Source organism: Podarcis melisellensis, assembly GCF_964234715.1.
Source record: "Podarcis melisellensis genome assembly, chromosome: 15".
NCBI lineage: Eukaryota > Metazoa > Chordata > Lepidosauria > Squamata > Lacertidae > Podarcis > Podarcis melisellensis.
Window position 1 is genome coordinate 1,353,997 of NC_138532.1, and position 23,176 is coordinate 1,377,172.

At 43.3% G+C, this 23,176-nt stretch overlaps 1 protein-coding gene across 3 annotated transcripts in view; it reads left to right on the forward strand.

Annotated features, from left to right (window-relative positions):
* The window catches only part of BMP1 (bone morphogenetic protein 1), a 159,591-nt gene that overhangs the window by 93,845 nt on the left and 42,570 nt on the right, over nt 1-23,176 (forward strand). For all 3 annotated transcript variants that reach the window (XM_081890870.1, XM_081890868.1, XM_081890869.1), the window contains exon 7: nt 14,596-14,720. In XM_081890870.1, the coding sequence (XP_081746996.1) occupies nt 14,596-14,720 (125 nt within the window). The remainder of the gene's footprint in view (nt 1-14,595; nt 14,721-23,176) is intronic.

Here is a 23,176-nt window from a genome sequence, read left to right on the forward strand (position 1 = left end):
GCCTCTTTTAAGTCTGCCCAGTGGAGGAGCCTGTGTCCTTTCAGTCCTGCCGGTGGCGTGTTGAGGAGGTGTAAATAATCTCTGATTCCTGTAGTAGAGCATCTGGGCTCCTGGGAAGGGGCCAAAGGTGCTGGGCTTGCATTCTTCAGCTGCAGCTTGAGGTGAGCATGCTTTTGTTACACCACAGCCCTATCGCTCATCTGATCATGCCTTTGCCTGCCATCAAATTATGTTGTTGTCTCCTGAGCCTCTTGTTGTCTCCGGATTATCCTTCGTTTTTGTTGGGCTTGTCAATGTTTTTCCCTGGGAAGGTTGGCTTGCCAAGGGAATCTTTAAGTATGAGGATTTCTGCGTGTTCTGCAGAAGCATATGGCCCCAGGCTAGGAGGGTGTGGCCCCCATAATGTTTGCTCTTACTCAGCATTTTTATGCTGTTCAGCATGCTGAGGCTGGTATTGCTGTCAGGGTTATCCAGGCTGCCCAGGACATGCCTCTGGGTCTTTCTGATGGAAGGCTCTTGATCATTATTGTGCCAAAACTCTTTGCCCTGGAGCCCCTTATCGTTAGCATTGCCAACTTGTCTTCTAGCAGGGCACCTGGCTCTTGACAATGGGCTGTAGTTGGGAGTTTTCTACAGGCCTTTCAATGTAACTGCAGTCCAGTAGTAGTAGTAGTAGTAGTAGTAGTAGTAGTAGTAGTTATTATTATATACCACCCTTCAGCAGACGACCACAATGCAGTTTACAACCTACAACACAAATATCACCAAATACCTGTGCAACATATAAATTAAAACAATTATATAAGCATAATAAAATACTAAGAATTAATATAATAAAATACAGATTCTCAATATAGCAACAGTATAAAATATAAGGGAAAGAAAAATCAGCAGCATGGTGTCCCAGAATACAGAAGCCAAAGACAAATGCAAATTCCTGGCCTCCTAAGAAGATGGCCGAGCCTCTGCGCTCTGCTGGTAGCTTTCCTTTCCTTTCCTCTCCCTGCCTCTCACCCTGGGAGAATTTAACTTCCCTGACTCTTGCTCAAGGTCCTTCTGTCCTTTCCATGTGGGTTCAGCCTTTGCCCCCCCCCCCACTAGCATCCCAGAAGGGAAGATGCCAGTAGGGCCATCCCCTGTGCTGTCTCCCCCTTGAGATGGCATTGCCCCATCACTGGCCAGCCTGCTGCCCACATCCTTGCCATCCCAGGGTGGGTGGAGTCCAGTTTGCCTATTTCTAGTTACATGGTCCATTAATTGAGCTATATCAGGGTTGACACACCAGCTTTCACGGGTCCCAAGGCTTGAACCATGAACCTCAGCGAGCCAAGGAATTAAGAGGTTGCAACATCAACCACTCTGACTGAAGGCAATATGAATCTTTTGGATCACTTCAGCCCTTGCCTAGTTGATGGAGGAGTATCTTCTCTTTACTGCAGTTCTGCTTCAAGCCTCCAGCTCTAAGGATGGTCTTCTGGGACCCTGAGTTGGAGAACATTCTCTCTCTCTCTCTCTCTCTCTCTCTCTCTCTCTCTCTCTCTCTCTCTCTCTCTCCCTCTCTCTCTCTCTGCATTTGGTCACTGACAGCCCAGACCTGGACCTGGCACTAGCCTCCAGCCCGGTACTTTCCACAATGAGTCCAGATTTGGGGAAGCTGTTCAGAGAAGATGCCTTCAGTGAGGTGTGTTTGGTTTTGCTTTTGCTTGAGTGGACTCTCTCCTCCTTCCCGCTGCCCATTTGCTTGCCCTCTGGGTCTAATCCCCATAGCCAGCCCTGGGGAGAGGGAGAGGCAAAACGAAGCTGCTATTCCTTCTTGCTCCTGTCCCTGCTCACTCATTCAGGGAAGGCAGGTAAACAAGCAGTGCCTGCAAACCCCACAGGCTTCAAAATGTCTCCAGGTGTGTCTGTGGGGGGTGGAAACTTGAGGCACCCAAAATGAATGGGAAGTTTTGCAATTATGACACAGGGTGACCTACTGTCTACACACAGACACTTTCTGGGCTGTGACAATAGCATGCTGTGATGTCTGGAGAGCTTCTATCCCTGGATTATTTTTGCATTTGCCAGTCCTTTCCCTAAGAGCTTTACCTAATCCCACCATTTTGGGAAGCGTCTGCCAAGAACAAGCCTGGTATTTTTAAGCCTGCTTGATAAACCAGCTGGGCAACGGCAGCCTTGGTGCTTTTGTGACTCGGGTTCCAAGATTGTACACGAAAACTCCATGTATGTTTATTCATGGTGGTGCTGTCCTGGAGTTGTTCCCACTTGGTTTCCTGGATGGAGATTTGGAAGGCAGCAGGAAGAAGAGGCAAGTTACAACTATTTTCTGTGCTTCTGGCCCTATGTCAGTCTTGCCTTTTGCTCCTTTTTGAAATTCCTTTGCTTCTGTCAGACTGGGTCAGTTGCCAGATGTAGGCCTTTGCCAAGTGGAGGAAGGTGTAACATTAAGTGCAGCAGGCCAGGAAAATACTCCTGAAAATCACTTAAGGCAGCAGGATGGAAACTTGTAGGTCACTAGTGAAAATAGCTCTTTCAGACTTAAAACAGGTCAATATGGGTGGCAATGGAAAGGTTGTATTGGCTAACAACCAAATTCCCATGCGTTGAGAGAGACAACTGTGTCAGCATGCAGACTCTCAGCTTTTTTCCTTCTTTTCTCGCTCTTCCTCTCCGTATTCTTTCACAGTCCTCACTTACTTCTCCAAATTGCCGTAGCCACCGCTGTTAAGTTTTCTATGGCTAAATCATCAGTGATAGGAGAATAAACTTGAATAAACTTTGCAAGGTTGGTGCAAACTCTTCAAAGGCCTAAAATCTGTCAGAGCCCAAACATTAAGGCACCTACTACCTCTTTTGCTGAAGGTCTTCTCTCCCAGGAAAGCCACACAAGCAAGACGACAGGCTTGCAGCACCTTAATCACAGCATGTGCTTTCATGGACTAAAGTCTGCTTCATCAGATCATATCCATGCTTCCAGTGAGTGGCTTCTACTTCATGAAATCATGTACATAATAAAATATTAGTTGTTAAGGTACCACAAAACTGTTATAACTCACACAGTTACTCCTCTTGGAATTTTCACAATAGCATGAACACACATTTCAGTTTCGTGTGTTGTGTTAAGGGCTTTCAATGTTCACTCTAGCCCCCAGACACTGAGATATTATACCCTTTAAAAGCCACACCATTAATAGATATGGCGTAGTATCTGACTAACTCATGCCATTTGCACATGGATTTTCACTTGTACAGTGGAATCCTCTTTCTGTGTCTGCCCTGCTCCCTCCTCAGATCAGCTCCAGAGGGCTTGGGGAACCCCCAGAACCGATTCATGAGGGAGCGAAAGGGGGGAAGTTATAGTGATAGAAGGGGTTGGTTGAATACCATGCATAGTATGGTATCCTATACTGTGGTTAGTTCCACCTTCACCACTATCTTAGTGTGCATATCTGTTAGTAGTAGAGTTTGCCTGTTCACTGGAATAGGCATATTGAAGTAACTGTTCAAAGGAGAGAAGGAACCCAAAGTCGCTGGCCTCTTGCTGGTGCCAGTAGAGTAGTCCTGCAGTCCTTTTCTTCATCTCTCTGATGTAGCCTGATAGGATGGCTATGCTCAGGGGACAGTTGGTGGAGGAAGGAGCCTGGCTCCTCAGTGCAGCCTGAGGAAGGACATGGCTAAGTGGCAGAAGGCCTGCTTTGAGTGCAGGAGGTTGCAGGTTCAGCCCCAAGGGCATTTCCAGGCAGGACTGGGAGAGACTCCTGTCTGAAATCCCAAAGAGCGAGTGCCTGAACTAGATGGCCTGGTGGTCTTCCTGTGTTCCTCCCTCTCCTTGACCTGCTGACCAGTGACAGTTCAGGTACAGGGTAGGCCACACAAGGATAGGGCAATGCAGCCCACCCCCAACTCCCCCCGGGGCCAGAGTTGCAGGTTTCATTAAGAAAACATGGCCAGTTAATGTAGTTTGTTCTGTTTCTACCACTGTGCAGGGTGGGCTTCTTGGGAGCTTTCTATCTCAAGATATCAAAATGCAAAGTGCCATGCAAAATGGAGTTTGGTACCCCATGTGGAAGTAATACCTATGTGTATCTTCTTTTTTAAAAAATCAAGTGTCTAGCTCTTATGTTCATGGGAACTGGCTACACAAAGGCATTGTCTTCTTTGGCGATCACTCATAGCCGAGTAAGATTGTCTTCTATGAACATGATCTTAATGGTGTGTCTGTAAGTCACTGTGGAGGCCAATTCTGGATACCCACGTCCTTCCACAGTGGGGACATAGGATTTCAGGCAGGAGTTGGTCACGGTGAGGATTTGCCAAATGTGCCTTCCTCTTAGCACATTTCTCCCTTTCGTCCCGAGTTCGTGTTTCTTCAAAGTCCATGACACCTTGGGCCAAGGCTGTGAGAATTTTGAGGGTGACAGGAAAGGATATACAGGTATCCTTCCTAACTCGCACTAGCAAGTTTCTTTATACAGCAGAGTTCATTCTCCTTCTTACGCAGCAGAAAACTGGTTGCAGACTTATGTGAGCCTCTTAAGACAATAAACAATTCAATCTGGCTTGCCCAGATTGAGATAAATTCTGTTATTCCTGGTAAGACCCCTTTGATCCCTCCTAAAAGAATAAAGACACAACTGTCTTATTCATAAGTAATAAAAAGTAGTTTTACTCACAATCAGGCAGAGCACAGTGTGATCCCTGAAGGCAGGCTTTAAGCTTAAAGTTACAAACACATACAAACAGGTTTACCCCAGTCCAGGTGAATCAGGAAGTTTGCAGGACAAAAAAGAAGATCAAAGAGAGGGAGGTGGCTGTGTGACTTGGCCTTTTACCAGGTCTGGAAAGGTCACGCCCACCTACTAGTCACACACAAAAAGGAAGGATGCTTCAGCCAGGTGTAACAGGAAGTCAGGAAGTTCGACTGGCTGGACCAACATCCCCTGCATGACTACTCTAGCAAAACAGGTAATGTTGTACTTGACTGCTCCCAGTGGATTACATGCCACATAGGCTGTTCTACAGTTGGAGCCCTTGCATGCCACTGATTTGTCCATCTAGATCAGTATAGCCCCTTGGACTGGCAGGGGCTCTCCAGGGTTTCAGGCGGAAACATCCTTTGCGTTGTCTGCCACCTGGCCCTTCTAAGTGGGGATGCCATGGGGAACTGTCCCCTTGCACCATCCAGCCATAGCCCTTCCCATCTGCATTCAGGGTGCAAAATCTCTTCCTTCCCCCACGCTACCCCGTGCAGAATGTTTGCTACCTTGGCCATAGCTTTTGTTTTGTTTTTATCTTACCAAATTAATTTCCTTATTTTGTAGAGGCTGGACAATCCTTGGCATAAGGAGCTTCTCTGGTGGAGTTTTTTAAATCTCCCTTAAGAACTTTCCCTGGCAAAGAAGGAAGGTGGGCCCTGACCTTTTCTGTTTATATGAGGAACTCTCACAAGATGCAGGATCTCACACTGAAATGGAGGCCTCCCCCAGAGCCTCTATCTTCTTTCCCCTTCCTAAACATATAATTCCTCCCAGCTCCCTTAGGGCTTTCTGACAGGTGGTGTCCATGGTTGCCGTAATAAGCCTGGTGCCTCCCCCCCCCTTCATCGCGCGCTCAAAAATAAGGCAGGGGGTGATCTTACACGTCACAGGCTTTTCCCTTCCAGCTGCCATCTCCATGGAAACATCCCCATTACTTGCAGAGATACTTCTGTGCCTTTGCTTTATGTTTTCATGCATTTTCCTGGTTTGTTTTCAAGGCTGCAGTATTCAACTAAGCTTTAACCACCATAAAAATCTGGCCTGATGCTGCTGCTGTTTGGTTATGGAAACAAAAGCCTTAAGTCTTGGCTCCTTGCTCTCTTCGTCTAGCCCAGCTGACCCAAATCTTCTCTGGCAGCTTAAGGAGAGAATCCAGGATCTCCGATTCAAGCTCATCCCCGGGTCTTATTACATGCCTCTCTGCAGAGGTTTGGGAAAAGGTTCAGGAGTGTATTCCGTGCTCATAAAAGGGACCACTGGCTTTCTTTGGGATTTCCTTCTGTTCCTAGCAAGCCACACCAACCAAGAAGAGCAATCGCGTCTCAATACCAGCAGTGCAGTGTTCATGGCCAGTTTTGTGATTCCAGCAGTCTCTACCTACAGGCTCCCCCCACTGTGCTTCCTGGTGAGCACTAAGAAAACTTTCCTGCCTTTAGATCTGACTACCAGCAGAATATCTAGAATTCTGATTATCTGGATACCCCCCCCCCCACACTTTTTATATACAAGAGAGCCACAGCAGTGCCATTCCTGTACCAGTCCGTGTCTCTCCCCTTGGCCCATGACTTTTCATTGGAAATCAATTGCCTTCAAAAGAACCACCAGCAAGACCATCTGCAGTACCTAGAATATCTCATGTAAACCCAGCAATGTTATATTTAGTGTATTTCATAAAAACTTATACACAGCATAGCTGCTTAAAAAAAACCGTCAAAGCAGTTTACAAAAAGACTTATTGTCTTACCAATAAGAGAATCAAGAATATTTTACAACCTTCCTTTAATTTCTATGGAATGCTCCCGCCTGTCAGTGTTTTAGCCAATGAGTGAAGTCAGAGCTGTGATTGTTAAGTGAGTTGGACCCTAGGCAATGGGAATCCCTGGAGTCCCAGAGAGCTTTTGTTTTCTACAATCTTTTCCTAGTTCTGTCTTATTTTCTATTCCTTGAAATTTCTCCTATCAACCAAGATGCATCTTTTCTGTGGTGAGTTTGTAGCTCCAAGACATTATTTTCTGCAAGTACTACTACACAATAAGTGTGGGTGGATATTAAAGAATCCCACTAAAAGGTAAATGGGAAAAACTGATAAAGAGGCTTAGGTATGTCTCCTGCTGTGCAGCAGCCAAAGCATTGGGATACATGTCAACCCAGAAGTAAGTCTTTTTGTGTTTAGTGAGGCAGCCTAGGCATTGGTTTAGGGTTGGCATTGATGGAAAACAGTGAATCACACACACAAAAATGGAATTATTGAGCAACCTGTTGTCAAACCTTCAAACATGGAAATAATTCCAAAAGAGAAATGTCTACTCATGAGTCACTGGAAGCAAGATATACTCCCTTTTTGGACATACAGACAGAAACATGATTAACATCCTGTAACTTGGAGGATAATACATATATTTTACATCTTATCTCATTTTTAACATTTGTTTTCAGTTACCACTTATATGGCCAATGTTGCCTTCGTTGGAATTTCTTTCACCTCCAGCATGCTAAGAATTACCAGCTCCTGTTTTGAAATCTTAACAGCTGTGTGTTATGGATGAAAATAGAAGCTTAAAACTTTTAACAATATAATTTTCTCCTGATCTCTGTCAGTCAAACCCACACTCCTATACAAATATTGCTCTCACAGACAGACCTGAGTGGAGATCAGCAACAAAATGTTGCAGTGCATCTCCTTACCCCAAGAGGATGAGTGTTCTTGCTGAGCCTTCAGCCAGCTTAGAACAGGAGCCTTGTAGCGTTGGTGGGGCCTTGAAGAAGATGTATCGTGGTGTTTCTGGAAATCTGAAATTTCATATAGCACAGGAAAGGGAGCTTTTTAACCTCGTACTATGCATCCCCTTCCATACTGTGAACTGACAGGTTTTTTAGACCAATTTGCTTCCTTCCACACAAACCTCTCTCCTTCCCTTGCTCTTAATTTTTTTCTTCATTTCATCTGATGTAGCTCATGGAAACAACAGAGTAAAAGTACTTGTTGGGCTATCTGGGTCTTTTTTCTTTGTCTTGTAACCTACAAACTGTTTTTCCCTGCAAGCTTTTGGAGTCTCCTCAGTTTGTGGGAACAGCCCAGAGGTCAACTCGGCTGCAGGAAAACGCATGAAGCTAAAAGCAGCCAGTGTCCACCCCTGCAATTACAAAGGCTGCAAGGGAGGGAGTCACGCAGCCGCAACAGAGAAGCCTCCCATACACAGTCCCCAGAGAGTGACAGCCAGGGGCCGGGACGTGGCAGCGAGGCCAGGCTTTGGGGCCTAAAGACCCCTGGTGGCAGGCAGGGTGGGATGGGGATCCCGGGGGGGGTGTGTCTGATTCGTGCCCCCTAAAAACTGTGCGCCCGGGGCTCCGGCCCCCTACCCTCCTGCATCTAGACTTCATTTTGTGCCCTGTTTCTGCGCCTTAAAGCTTTATGTCTGAACGCTTTTTCTCCTGCCCTGCGCTTTCCCCACAAAAACCTGCTCTTTACCGCAGAAAACAATTCCATGGAAAACCCAGATTGCCGTTTATTCCTTTTTTTAAAAAAAAAGTTTTTATTAATTTTCCAATATATTTATACATTTTTAACCAAATTATAACAAAACATCTCTTTTGGAGTTCCTTCAGCTTCTCTGGCAATCATCCATGTTTATCTCTTAATTACACATTCCCTTTACACATATTGCCGTTTGTCTTCCCTCTCCCTTCTATTTCTTTTTGACAATATCTCTCAGTTTATACAGCGCCTCTCGAAACCCCACTAGCGTTGTTTGTATATCGCATACATTTTTCAGATACTCTACAAACTTTCCCCAGTCTTCGATGAACCTTTGGTCTTGGACATATCTGATTTTCCCAGTTAATTTGTCCAGTTCCGCATAGTCTGTCAATTTCAATCTCCATTCTTCTATTGTCGGTAATTCCTCTTGTTTCCATTTTTGAGCCAATAAAATCCTTGCTGCTGTAACTGCATACTGAAAGAGTTTACGTCTTTTCTTCTTATTTCTTTTCCTGTCATTCCTAAAAGAAAGGCTTCTGGTTTCTTCACAAAAGTATTTTTTAACATCTTTTTCAATTCATTATAAATCACATCCCAGAAACTTTTGACCTTCTTACATTCCCACCACATATGGTAAAATGTTCCTTCTTTTTCTTTACATTTCCAACACTTATTACATGTCTTATACATTTTTGCTAATTTTACCGGCATGATATACCATCTGTAAAACATTTTCATAACATTTTCCTTCAATGCAGTACATGCAGTAAATTTCAAATTTTCTTTCCACAATTTTCCCCAATCATCAAATTGTATATTATAACCAAAGTCTTTGGCCCATTGTATCATTACCGATTTAACCTCTTCATCTTTCAAGTTCCATTCCAACAATATTTTATACATTTTTGACAGAATTTTACATTCATTATTTATTATATCTACTTGAAACTTTGAATCTTTTTCTCCATATCCACATTCTTTTATATCTTTTTTAAACATTTCATTAACCTGTAAATAATGCAACCAATCATATACATGTTCTTTGATTTGTTCGTATGGTTTTAACTTCCATTTCCCCTCCTCTTTAATCACCATTTCGCCATATGTTATCCAATTGCCTCTCATATTAATTTTCTTTACACTCATAACTTCTAACAGAGAAAGCCAGTGTGGAACTTTTGGTTCCAGTAAATTTTTGTACCTGTCCCATACCTCTATCAATGAATTCCTGAAGATGTGGTTCCCAAAACCTTTGTGAATTTTCTTCTTATCACACCATATCTGTTATCAAAACCTCTAATAATTCCTTATTATCTAATTTTATCCATTCTTTTAACCAGCAAAGACATGCTGCTTCATAATATAATTTCATATCTGGCAGGGCGAAGCCTCCTCTTTCTTTCACATCTGTTAATAACTTATATTTTATTCTTGGCTTCTTGCCCTGCCAGATATACCTTGAAATCACTTTTTGCCACTCTTTGAAAATCCCTATCCCCTTTATAATGGAGATAGTCTGAAATAAAAATAGCATCTTTGGAAGCACACTCATCTTTATCGTAGAAATTCTGCCCCAAAAGGACAGTTTCATTCTGCCCCACACCTCTAAATCTTTCCTTATTTCCTTCCAAACCGGTACATAATTATTCTGGAACAGGTCAGTATTTTGGGGTGTTAACCAAATCCCCAAATATTTTACTTTTTTCACAACCTCTATCTCCGTCTGTTGTTGCATTATTTCTATTTTGTTCCATATTTTTAACAATTTATTCAGTCTAAATCCTGCCGTTTTTCCAAATTGTTCTATTTCTTCCAAAACTTCTTTTACACTTTCCAGTGGTTCTTCAATTGTTATAACCAGATCATCGGCAAAGGCTTTCACTTTAGATTCATTCTGCCCCACTGTTACCCCTTTAATTGATTTATTTTGTCTAAACGCATTTAAAAGACCTCTAGGACCGTTATAAATAATAGTGGCGAGAGCGGACAACCCTGTCTTGTTGCTTTTGATATTTTTATATCCTCTGTAATTACATTATTGACTAGCAGTTTAGCTCTCTGTTCTGTATATATTGCCTTAATTCCATTGAAGAACTCTTTCCCCACATCCATGTACTCTAGATTTTTCAGCATAAAATCCCATACTATATTGTCAAAGGCCTTTTCTGCGTTCACAAACATTAATATTGCTTGTTTCTCATTCCTGGCAGTCAGATATTCCAAAATATTAATTATATTCCTTATATTATCTTTCATTTGTCTGCCTGGAAGGAAACCTGCTTGATCTTTATGGATGATTTTCAACAATATCTTTTTCATTCTCTTCGCTAAAATCCCTGCAAATATTTTGTAGTCCGTATTCAATAATGAAATAGGCCTATAGTTTTTGACTTGTGTTAAATCCGAGTCTTGTTTTGGAATCAAGGTAATAAATGCTTCTTTCCATGTGTCTGGGATCTCTCTTTCTTTTAAGGTATTATTCATAACTTCTTTCAATGGTGTCGACAATACGTCTCTCATTTCTTTATAGTAACCTGACGTAAATCCATCTGGTCCCGGGGCCTTTCCTCTTTTCAATTCTTTTATAACCTCCTTTATCTTGTCCATTTCTATTGGGGCATTCAGCTGGTCTTTTTGTTCTGTCGGGATCTAATGCACCTTTTTTTCTTTTAGAAATCTTTCTATTTTCTTTATATTGTTCCTTTCTTTATTTTTATATAATTGTCTATAAAAGTCCAATAATCCTTTTCTGATTTCTTTCGGATTAACTATCTCTTCACCATTTACAATGATTTTATTAACTGTGTTTTGTTCCTTTCTCTTTTGGATTTGCCACGCTAACCATTTGCCCGATTTGTTAGCAAATTCGAAGTTTTTCTGTCTCAACCTTTTTATATTCCATTCCACTTCTTTGTTTATTATCATTGCAAATTGAGTTTGTAAGGTCTTAATTTCTTGCTTAATTTTTAGGTTATTTGGTTTTCTAATTAGTTTTTGTTCATTGTCCATAATCTGCTTCAAAATTTCTTTTTTTCCTTTTTCTCTATTTTTATTCCTCAATGAATTCTGCTGAATGAAAAAGCCTCTCATAACTGCTTTGCTTGCATCCCAAACCACATTCATCTTTGTTCGTTTATTGATATTATCTACAAAATATTCTGTTAGTTTCTTTCGCGCTTTTTCTAAAGTTTGCTGATCATCTAATAGATATTCATTGATTCTCCATCTATAAGTCCTTTCCTCGAAACCTTTTAATTCCATCTTTATTGGATTATGATCCGAAATTACTTTAGGTTGTATTTCAATTTGTTGGATTCTTGGTGTCAGTTCGTTCAAAACCCATATTTGATCTATTATTGACATTGACTGATTTGGTTCTGAATAATAAGTGAATTGCTTCTCCAATGGGTGTCTGAGTCTCCAAATGTCAATCAAACCGCAGTTCTTAGTCATCGTAAAAAAAGTCTTAGGTAGTTTCCCTTCTTTTCTCTCTGCTCTTCTGTAGTATCAAATTTCTAATTTCTCTAACTTTAAATGTAATTAGGCAGTCCGCTGGAAATTTCCTTGCTTTGTTTGATCTTACTTTCATTCTAAATGCACTTTGTACTGTTTTTACCACTTCTTCTGTTAGTAACTCCAACCATTGCGCGATCTCCATTATCAGTCTGTCTTTAATATCTTCATTCTGTATCTCTGGCACAGATCTCAGCCTCAGATTCACCTCCCTCTGTCTTAGTTCATTCATAGCCATTGCATCTTTAATATCTTCCTGTGCTTTATTTATTTCCATCCTCTCCATTTTCATCTTCTTTTCTTCCTGTTTCACCTCTTTCATTTCTAATTTCACCTTTTTCATCCCTTCTTCCAATGATAAAGTTCTTTTTGATACCTCTCTTATTTGTCCTTTCAATTCATTAACCATCTCGTCAATTTTTTTGTCCATTTTGCCAATTTTACTATCCACTTGCTCTAATTTTGTTTCCAAATTCTTTTCACTTTGTTTGATTTCTGCAAACATTTTCAATATTTCTGCTTTGAAGTCCGATTCTTGCTTAGATGCTCTCCTTTCTATTGGTGTCACCTCCTCCACCCCTTTCTTCTGTTGATGTGCCATTTCTACCTTCTACAATCTCCCTCCCCAGTCCTTCACCAAATTGCTATACAGAACCAAACCTTATTCAATAAATTAACCAATAATCAATTATTATATACCAAATTCAGCTGATACACTTTAAACAATTTTTACAGTTTCAATTTTTGGTTTATGATATGTCTCTTCCACAAAAGTAGGGAGTAGAGTAGGGAGTAGAACAGGTAATAAAGTAGTAATGAGTGATTTTAAATTGGTGAGATAAGGAAAGAAAGAAAATTACAGTGTGTAGAGACGGTTGACTTTCAAGAGAAGGGGTACCCAGATAGATAAATTGCCGGATTATCTCCTATTAATAAATTCAAAGGAGAAAACAAATCCAAAATCCGAACCACAGTATAGAACAATCTTCTTGCCCCCAATCGGGCTAATCCTTAATTAGAGTCTTCTCTTGCACTTCCTCCCATATAGGGTTGTAATCCAGTTATGATCCAGTTATGATCCAAACAAAAAAATCATAATCCATAAATGATTTAATCCAAATAATTTCTTTTTTAATTCCAATATAATGTCCAAAATTAGTTATTTTCCAAAAATAATTTTCAAAAATCAAAATATTTTATAGCCTCTAATATCAACTCAGCAAATTGCTTCTTAATTGTCTAATTGGTATTAATTCCAAAATATATTTAAATACTTTTACAGATGAATCAATAGAGTCCCAGAAGGAGTATTCCACCTAGAACCCAAAACATGAAGTGGGAGAAGTCAAATATCCTGTTTCTTAAAAATATTCCACTGGCAAGGAAAATCATAGAAAAACAAGTTGTAATGTCTCATTCCATCCACTAGGGAATCGAAATCCTGATAAGTGGCGTAGATCTAAAATTCAGTAAATGTCAGTCTCCAAAGGAAAGAAAAATAAAAAGGAAAAACACCTCAATTCCTGATTACGCTATATTTAGTTTTATCCTCTTAAGAGTCTATATCGACAAAAAGATGAAGAGAGGCTTTATATCTCCCTCTGCAACAGCAGCCTTTTGACTCTTAACAATGGAGTCGAAGGCTCTCCTTCCAACGGGTCTCTTTGTCTTTAAAAGTGAAAGTGGGAAAAAACTTCAAGCCTTATACATCCTCCGCTACACCAAAGACGTCTATTTGCCACTATAGTAACTTTCTGATCCCTCTTTTACTGTACTAATCTTCCTGTATCCTTGTAACCTCTTCCAGAGTCTCTTTTATACTTTTTAACTTTAATTCTAAGAGTTTAGAGAGAAACGGAAACAATAGCCGCTAGTGGCAACTCACTTTCATTTTCCAGCTCTGCATACAGTGCTGCGTCTGCGCTGATTCCAGATGGCAGCTGAACTCTGTAATAATCCTTTTAATTACGGGACCTTCCTCAATGTTGTTTTTTCCAAATTGTACTTTTGTTGAGTCCGAATTTCTTAAATTTGAGAGCGAAGCGCTGTTCCTTGCAAGGTCGGGGCTTCGCTAATCGGCCATAGCAATGGCTTCCTGATAGCCTGCTGATCCTCCCTCCGTGCTCTTCACCCCTTTTCGGGGTTACCTGATGGCCGGTAGGTTAGCTCTAGGCACTGCCTGGAACCTGACCCTCTGGACACCCTCCAGAGGCTTTATGGGGGGGGGTATTTCGCCCAATAACCCCCCGTTTTGACCGAATTAGTTGGGATTCCTCTAGCGGAAAAATCCCTCGCTTGCGACGGGCTCGCACTCCACCGGAAGCCCTCAGATTGCCATTTGTTCCAATTTAGCATTAAAGAGTGAGGAAAGTGGCAGAGTGAAAAAAAGAAACCCAAATGCTCAGACACAGGGCAGGAAAGCCCTGACCTGAAATCTTGGGGTGAAAGGTAATTATGGGTGAGCCCAAGGGTTGCGCTGGAATTAAGCAATGTTTCTGTTAATAATAATAATAATAATAATAATAATAATAATAATAATAATAATAATACCCCTCCCATCTCTGGGCAGCTTCCAACAAAAGATTAAAATACAATAATTCATCAAATATTAAACACTTCCCTAAACAGGGCTGCCTTCGGGTGCCTTCTAAAAGTCAGATAGTTGTTTATTTCTTTGACATTCTTTGACATCTGATGGGAGGGCATTCCACAGGGCCGGTTTATGGATTTGTTTGTGCAGAGCTTCTATGCCATCATCTAACATCGCTGCTATCCCAAGCTGCTATCCCAGGCCAGGGGGCTGAGATCCTGGGAATGTTCATTCACTGCTCTGTGCTGTGATTTCAGGGGGATCTTCCTAGACACCATCCATCCCAAATATGAGGTGAATGGGGTGCAGCCCGTCATTGGCCAACGGACCCGGCTGAGCAAGGGAGATATTGCCCAGGCGCGCAAGCTCTATAAATGCCCCGGTAAGTATTGCTGACTATACACCAGGCAAGTAGAAAACCAGGGCTTTGCAACTGCATCCAATACTGAATGTTTATTTTTTGCTAGTGGTCTAAAGTTATATTCTGAACTGAGTACTTCAACTTGTTTGGCCTGGCCAGGGGGTTTGCGGTCCTAGGGGGTTTCCTGGACAATATGCTTATGGCTGTACCCCAACCCCACCCAGCGTGAAATAGCACAGTCTGCACAATTGTTGCTCAAGTGACCCAAACACCTTTCCTCAGGAAATGCTGCTCTTTTGATGATCTCTCACTTTTTCTCATCACTCATACTACAAGATGATATCACTAGGAAAATGCTATTCTTTCCCCAGTTAGAGAAGTCATTGCTGTTTGGCATGCAGTCCTGAATGTGGTTGCCTGAGGTGGCCTTCTCAGTCGTGCCCCTGTGGCATCGCTGATGATGAGGAACACAGCCTGGACCATGTTGTGACCACAGCACCGTTTGTCAGGGTGCAAAACATGAGACTCGCACAGGAGCAAAAAGGGGTTAATCTGAAGACAAAAGTGAAGAAGCACTTTGCACAGGGATATAATTTATTAATTTATATTTGAGGGAAAGTGGGGTTATTTCAAGTTGATATAAGTAAAAAAAAAAACCCATCTCCTTTCCCCTTATGGGATACCGAAGAGCCCTTATGGAGTCCTTTTGTAGGTTCTCTATTGGTAGGAGAAAATAGCAGAGACCAACCAGAGAATATTGAGAAGCAAAGCAGCTGGTAAGCCTGACCTTTATTAACCGTTGCAACAGGGTGCCCCCTTCACCTGCAGGAGAAGGAGGAGGACCCAGAACCTAGGTGTGCCCGCCCTTATGTAGACATTTTAAATTGCCCACCCTGGAGTCCACGGCCATCATACATACATCACAGAAAAGGTTCTGTCTGCAACAGAAATCTGAGTGCATTGTTTTTACCCTGTCTGCCAGGTTACCTGTTAATGGTCACTTGACTCTATTACCTGGAGAGCCTGGTCATTCTTTTGTAATGATAATACTTAATTCCTGAGCTAGGTCACAGGCTCACCCTATTCACACCTTAGATGTGACAATGGGGAGGTTTCTGCATTTCCTTCTACCTTGTAGAAGTGACTGAAAGAGTCAAAATGATATTATAATTATAGGGACGTGGGTGGCTCTGTGGTCTAGGACTTGCTGATCAGAAGGTCAGTGGTTCAAATCCCCACGACGGGGTGAGCTCCCGTTGCTCGGTCCCTGCCCCTGCCAACCTAGCAGTTTGAAAGCACGTCAAAGTGCAAGTAGATAAATAGTAGATAAACAGTAGATAAATAGGTACTGCTCTGGTGGGAAGGTAAACGGCGTTTCCGTGTGCTGCTCTGGTTCACCAGAAGCGGCTTAGTCTGCTGGCCACATGACCCGGAAGCTGTACGCCGGCTCCCTCGGCCAATACAGCGAGATGAGCGCCGCAACCCCAGTCGGTCACGACTGGACCTAATGGTTGGGGGTCCCTTTACCTTTAAAGAGTCAAAATGGCTTTAGGACTTTTCCTTTGGGTTTCAGACGTGTGGTTTATATATTTATATGTGTGTTTGCTTGGTACATTTATGAACATTTATTATATATATAAGACCTGAAAATTCTTATAACAATGTAAGTCAATCAAATGCATAACATTACAAAAACACAATGTGACCTATTTAGTGCTTGGGTCTGATCTGGCAGTTCTTGCTTCTCAAGATTCAGAGGTTGTTGTTGTTGTTTTCCTCCTGCAATTCCTTAGTCTGGGACTCACACAGATATCCCTCAGGCAGCTCTTTTCTTCGGACTTTCCCAGGTAACTCTCCCTTCTCCCTCACCCTTTTTCCAGCTGATTGTAACCTGCACCCCCAAAATAATCTAATCTCCCCACAAAATACACTCTTATCAAAATTCTCTATTTCCTTAGCCACTCACTCAGCTCAACTTAATCAAGCTGTGGGCTTTTTGTTCCTGAATATTGTTTTGTCTTTATCTAATCATTGTCTGCCATAGCCCAGTGTGAGGGGCTCCAGCTGAATTGCTTTCCTCCTGTCAAATGAGGAACAAACTAGGGGGCAGCAGTTAGGGCATCTGAAACATGGCAGGGCGGAAGTCACTGTGAGGGGTTCCCTCATGAATTCAGGGTAGAAAGGATAAGAAATGGCTTAATCTGAACAAGTCACAAACGTTGAGCAGAGGTTCTGACAAATTGCCAGGATGTGTATTTTTCTCCCCAGAATTGGTTGGCAAGGTTTTCCCTATGTGCTTTGTGGAACAGGTTTTTGTGTTAGGTCAAGAGCAGCATCTAGCTTTTGTTAAATAATAATGTTAACATCTTTGTAGTTTGTAATAAAAAGGCATTTCTGTGGATGTTGTTACTTGGTGGGGCAAACCTGTGGTGAGAAAAGGTTAATTGGCGGGAATGGCACATTGGATGAAGTGAGGATGAGTGACAGGGAGATGGATGTGTGAGGGACAGAAGAGGACTGGGAGGAGGAGATGAGAGGTATGTGGAATGTATTCATTTATTTATCACAAATGAAACTGAGGTGGGATGGTCATCTGCCAGGGATTCTTTAGCTGTGATCCTTCCATGACAGGGATTGGACTAGATGACCCTTGGGGTGCCTACAATTCTAGGATTATGTGAATATGCTGAATGACATGCTGCCATTGTAATCCAAAATTGTGTCAGGAGGGGGTGGGAGGACAGTAGGTTCCAGGGGATATAGTTAGAAAATGGTTCAACAGACTAATTTGAAACTTGGCAGCATAAGGAAGGTAAGGTCCATTACAAACCAGAGGACAGGATCACACTTCAAAGCGACCTTGACAGAGTAGAGAACTGGGCCAAAACAAACAAGATGAATTTTAACAGGGAGAAATATAAAGTATTGCACTTGGGCAAAAAAAATGAGAGGCACAAATACAAAATGGGTGACACCTGGCTTGAGAGCAGTACATGTGAAAAAGGATCTAGGAGTCTTGGTTGACCACAAACTTGACATGAGCCAACAGTGTGACGCGGCAGCTAAAAAAGCCAATGCAATTCTGGGCTGCATCAATAGGAGTATAGCATCTAGATCAAGGGAAGTAATAGTGCCACTGTATTCTGCTCTGGTCAGACCTCACCTGGAGTACTGTGTCCAGTTCTGGGCACTACAGTTCAAGAAGAACACTGACAAACTGGAATGTGTCCAGAGGAGGGCAACCAAAATGGTCAAAGGCCTGGAAACGATGCCCTATGAGGAACGGCTAAGGGAGCTGGGCATATTTAGCCTGGAGAAGAGGAGGTTAAGGGGTGATATGATAGCCATGTTCAAATATATAAAAGGATGTCACATAGAGGAGGGAGAAAGGTTGTTTTTGGCTGCTCCAGAGAAGCGGAAACGGAGCAATGGATCCAAACTACAAGAAAGAAGATTCCATCTAAACATTAGGAAGAACTTCCTGACAGAGCTGTTCGACAGTGGAATTTGCTGCCAAGGAGTGTGGTGGAGTCTCCTTCTTTGGAGGTCTTTAAGCAGAGGCTTGACAACCATATGTCAGGAGTGCTCTGATGGTGTTTCCTGCTTGGCAGGGGGTTGGACTTGATGGCCCTTGTGGTCTCTTCCAACTCTATGATTCTATGAAATAACTCCCCAACAAGACAACCATTCCGCCATTAAAACTCTGGGGATTATTTTCCAGAGCCCGCAGTTGGAAATCAAAGTCACATATAAAATTTCCTGCCAAGTATAATTAGCAGTTTCTTGTCCTCACAAATCGCTCTCTTCTCACTCCAGATCCAGTCCAAGCATAATTTATATAAAATCCATACATTCGAGGGGGGGTAGAGAAAAGCATTGTGAAACCCTTAATAGAGCACAAATCATTGGCTCCCCCCTCTCTCAATGTCAGATAACATCATAACGCCTGCACACAGTTTTTTTCATTTTGTAGGGGTGGGTCAGGAAATAAAAGACCCTTAAAAAACCATGAAAGCAAACACTGTCCCACCCCCATTTCATTCCGGCTGCTGTAAGAAATTTATTGCTTGTTCAAAGTCATTCAGGTACCATCATAGCTCATGTCCAGTCCATTCGGTAGCTGGTTAATTGCAGCCCATTATCATATGCCGCTTCAGGAGTGCCCCATAATTCATGATAATATTCCAAATTCTTGAGGAACCATTCACAAATCGTGCTGCCGATGGAGGCGCATCCATGGCAGGGACACAGTCCCAGTTTGCGCCTGTTCTGCCATTCAGTTAGGCAGACACAGGCATAAGCGGTACAAGGGTGCAGTGAACTCCCCAGAACCGCCTGAGGAGCATTGCCAGGAATTTTCCCTCATAAATCCTGGTTTTCCCCTGCTTGAACCTCCCCTCTGCCCCAGAGGGCAAAAGAGAGCTAGCGCCATGAATCATGGGCATGGCCAGAAACCAACCCCATCAAAATCTAATGTATGTCATAGTAAACATAAACATAACTTTAAAAAGGACAATAGCCATTTTGTCACAGAGGGCAAATTCTAGTTACCGTATTTTTTGCTCTATAAGACTCACTTTTTCCCTCCTGAAAAGTAAGGGGAAATGTGTGTGCATCTTATGGAGCGAATGCAGGCTGCGCAGCTATCCCAGAAGCCAGAACAGCAAGAGGGATTGCTGCTTTCGCTGCGCAGCGATCCCTCTTCCTGTTCTGGCTTCTGAGCTTCAGAATATTTTTTTTCTTGTTTCCTCCTCCAAAAACTAGGTGCGTCTTGTGGTCTGGTGCGTCTTATGGAGCGAAAAATACGGTACCACTATTATAATTGGGGAGGAGGCATGGTCAGTCCTTGCAGTACCTTGCTTTGACAGTGGATCTGGACCCCCTGGGAGGGCGGTAGATCCACCCGCTGCTGCCTCTGCCATCAGCACAAGGTCCCTTCCAACCCTCTTGTTCCATGGCAGTGGCATCCGTTCCTCGTTGGCACTTGGAGCATGGAATAGTAACTTCACTTGCACAATATCTTCAGTTGCCTACATGCCAGGCATCTGTCACTGTGAGCAGACAAATCTGGGACACCTGCGTCACTGACAGCCATCCAGCTCCAAGGGAGCGATGAAACTGGAACTAACGACAACGCGAGATGCCATGTCTGTATTGCCTGGATAGCAGGTCTGGTGAGGGTGTGGCCTTTAACAGCCACCATTTCCTGGCCTTTTGGAGCTTGAGTGAACATGGAAAGCCCTTGACAAAAAATGCTGAACCAAAAGCTTATTTCGTTAATTGGCTCCTATATTATATTCTACTCCATACTTCTAGTTCTGTATATTTTACATTTTCTGAAACATATCAAATCATTCCTAATTATTCCTATCTATGGCTACTGATCCTTCCCCTTATTTTGCCACAACTGTCCACAGTGAGGCAACTGGAGAGTTACAGTGGAAGGAGATTCATTGCTTCCAGTCTTGTGACATCAGCTTGTTGCGGCTGGACTAAGCTGAGCCTGGAATGTCCTGGCCCTTCTCTTGCATGTTATAATCCCCCCAGGGTCTGACCTCATGCTCAGTCTGCACTCTTCCCATTGTTTTATGAATGGAAACATCAGGACATAACACGGGAGCCTGGGCTGGAGGGAGGCTCCCACCTTCACCAAGGCTTTGGAGACCATCCCATCTACGCCACCTCTGGCTCTGGAAACAGAACAGATGTCAGAACAGAAGGCCAGGAACCATGAGCCAAAGACAAGCAGGGGGAGTGTGTGAAACTTTTGCTTCCTGTTTGACTCCCAAGGCCTGATCTGGCTTGGAGCTCCCCAGCATCCGTCCCCTACCGGGTGTCTGTTTCTGTGGAGAGGACAAAGCCTTGTCAACAGAATGTTTTTCTAGTGAGGAGTGCAGCAGGATCTTTTCTCTTTTCTGAATGGGAAAGTCAGCCAGCAAGAAGGGCAGTGAGAATGAGCAAAAGAGAGGAGTTGGCAGGGAAATGTTTAGAGAGGAGCAGGGGAAACAACTGGGAGTGCAGTGAAGAGTGGGGGCATTAGCAGAACCTAGCATCAAATTTCTCTCGTGCCTGTTTCCCATCTTTCTTTCTCCACATACAAGCTCCCATCTCCTTTCCCCCTTGCTTTTTTGTCTTTATCAGATGCTTCAGCTGTAAGAACTCTTTCTGAATTTTTGTGGCAGTTGCAAAGCAGCAGTGTGAAAAGGGCGAGAAGAGAACTGAGCCACGTACCAGGCAACAGAATGCTTGGGCTGTGGGGCCCTGGCCCCATAGCATATCCATGGAAATACACACTTCGTCTCACTTGCTTAACCAGCATTCGCCACTCAGCACCTGTGCAACTGATGCTGCTGTGAACTGGTGCTCACAGAAGGTGCCTTCACATGTTAGGAGGAAGTGCCAGAAGAGGAGGACTCCTGAGTGACTTGTGCTTCCTTTTTTGGCACCTTCAGGGTAACATGTGAGGAGGGAAGGATTTGCATGCCTCCTCTATGTGTGTGTGTGGGGGGGGGGAGATTGACTGCTTTATTGGACCCTGCATGTTGGCCTGGATTCCCAAACTGCAGTGGAGGGGAACCTTCGTGAGGGAAATGCACAGAAACTGCAGGCACTTGGCTCACTCCCAGCTGTCTTGTACCTGGTGGAAAGATGATATGGTTGCAGTCCCAAGCTTGCATGTGCTGAAAATGTGTGCGCACACTGGGAATTTACCCCTGCAGCAACTTCAGTGCAGCTTGCTCATGCAAGCCATCAGATCATTTCTTAACTCCCCCCAACCTTTCTTGCTGGCATAGGCAAATGAAGCAGCCGGCATCCTCTTCAGTTTCTAGGGACTGTTGCTTACATGCGTGTAATGGGTGGGTTGATGAAGGCTAGGGCTTGAAAAGCTGTAAACATAAGCTTGAGAACACCTGAGCTGTGTACTGTTACGGCGCCTGGTGACTTTTCGAGATGGAAGGAAATTTCAAGAGCAACTTCACCTTCTAAAAGGAAGAACAAATGAGTGGTACTCCTGAAGTGCAGGAGAAACTCATCCATCTCCACGAAGCAGTGTGGCCAAATGGCAATGCTGCCTTTGTGGACTGAAACAAGCACAATATCTTACTCCTCAGTTAGTGTGCCAGGAGAAGACTATACTGCGTTCAGCTCTAGCTAGCAGCAAACTTGCCCCTGGAGGAGAGCAAGGCAAGAAGGAGGTGTCTTTCTTCCTCCTTTGCCAGAGGTGCGGCTGCCTGTCCCTCTCCGTTTGTGGGGCTCCCTCAGAATGTCAGTACTTGGAGGTGCCTGATACTCCAGATCATGGGAGGCAGCTCTCCTGCGTCATTCCATAACCAAAGAAGGACCGAGTACAACAGGTGGAAGAGCTCCTAAGGTTTGCATTAGGAACTGCTTCAGCTGCAGCATTTTGCACCGCTTTGTCAAACGCTGCCAGAAGTATTTGGCCATGGGGCTGAAGAGTAAATAACAGCAGGTTAAAAACGCACCCACCCTCTTTGCTTTTATAAGTAGTCAAGCTTATCACTGAGAACATCATGACTTTTTGGCACTTGGAACACTAAAGCCATCCCTTTCTAATGTTAAACTCTGGTAGGCATAGGGGACCATTTGACACTCAGGAGTCCTTGCTCAATAGTATTCTCTTTGGCCTTGGCAATGAGACTCTGTCGATGTGGCATTCAGGCAGGCATGCCAACTCTAGGGGGTGGAGGTGTCATCAGCCCTCTCAATATTCCCCCCAGTAATGAAGGGGCAGAGGAGGCTGGACCACCAAGCATAATAGTCAGGTTTCTCCCTAGCGCAAGAGAGGACCAGCTGAGGCCCTGGACAAGGCCTCCTCCTGACAACACACATGCAACATTACAGGCATGCGACACACATTGCGTGCCACACCACTTTCCCCCCATCTTCATCCCAAGGTGGCGCCTCTGCACACAGGAGAATACAAATGACTCACAGTTTATCTCTCCCCAAGTCTGGAGGTGCATTTTGCTCCCCTAGAGAGATGCTTGTTCATGAGGTGCAGAAGTGTGGTCAGACAAGACATGAGTCAGTTGCACGTCGTCTCAGTGTCATGTCTTAAGTCATCCTGTGAGAACTTGCAGTGAAATTCCCCAAACTTCTTGGAAGTCCTCAGAACCCTGGGATTACAAATGCAATAAACGCCACTGGTCCAAAGGCCATGGCCAAAACCTGATAAGACCGGGGGGGGGGTGCAGCTTCCTGAGAAGTGAACTGTCTAGGTTGCTTGCATGGCAGTTTTTCAGTTAAAATTTAATTTTGTGCACAATGCTCTCACACCTTTCTTCCCTTCGGGGATGAAAACTAATCGACCCAAGACAGTTTAAAAACAACAAGGTTTTGTAAAGGCATTTTGTCTCTGATCAGTAAGATTCTTTAAAATTTATGGTTTCTTGTTAGGAGAAAGTTATATTTTTTTCAAACTGCTCACAAGAAAGGGAGATTTTTTGTTAAAAGTA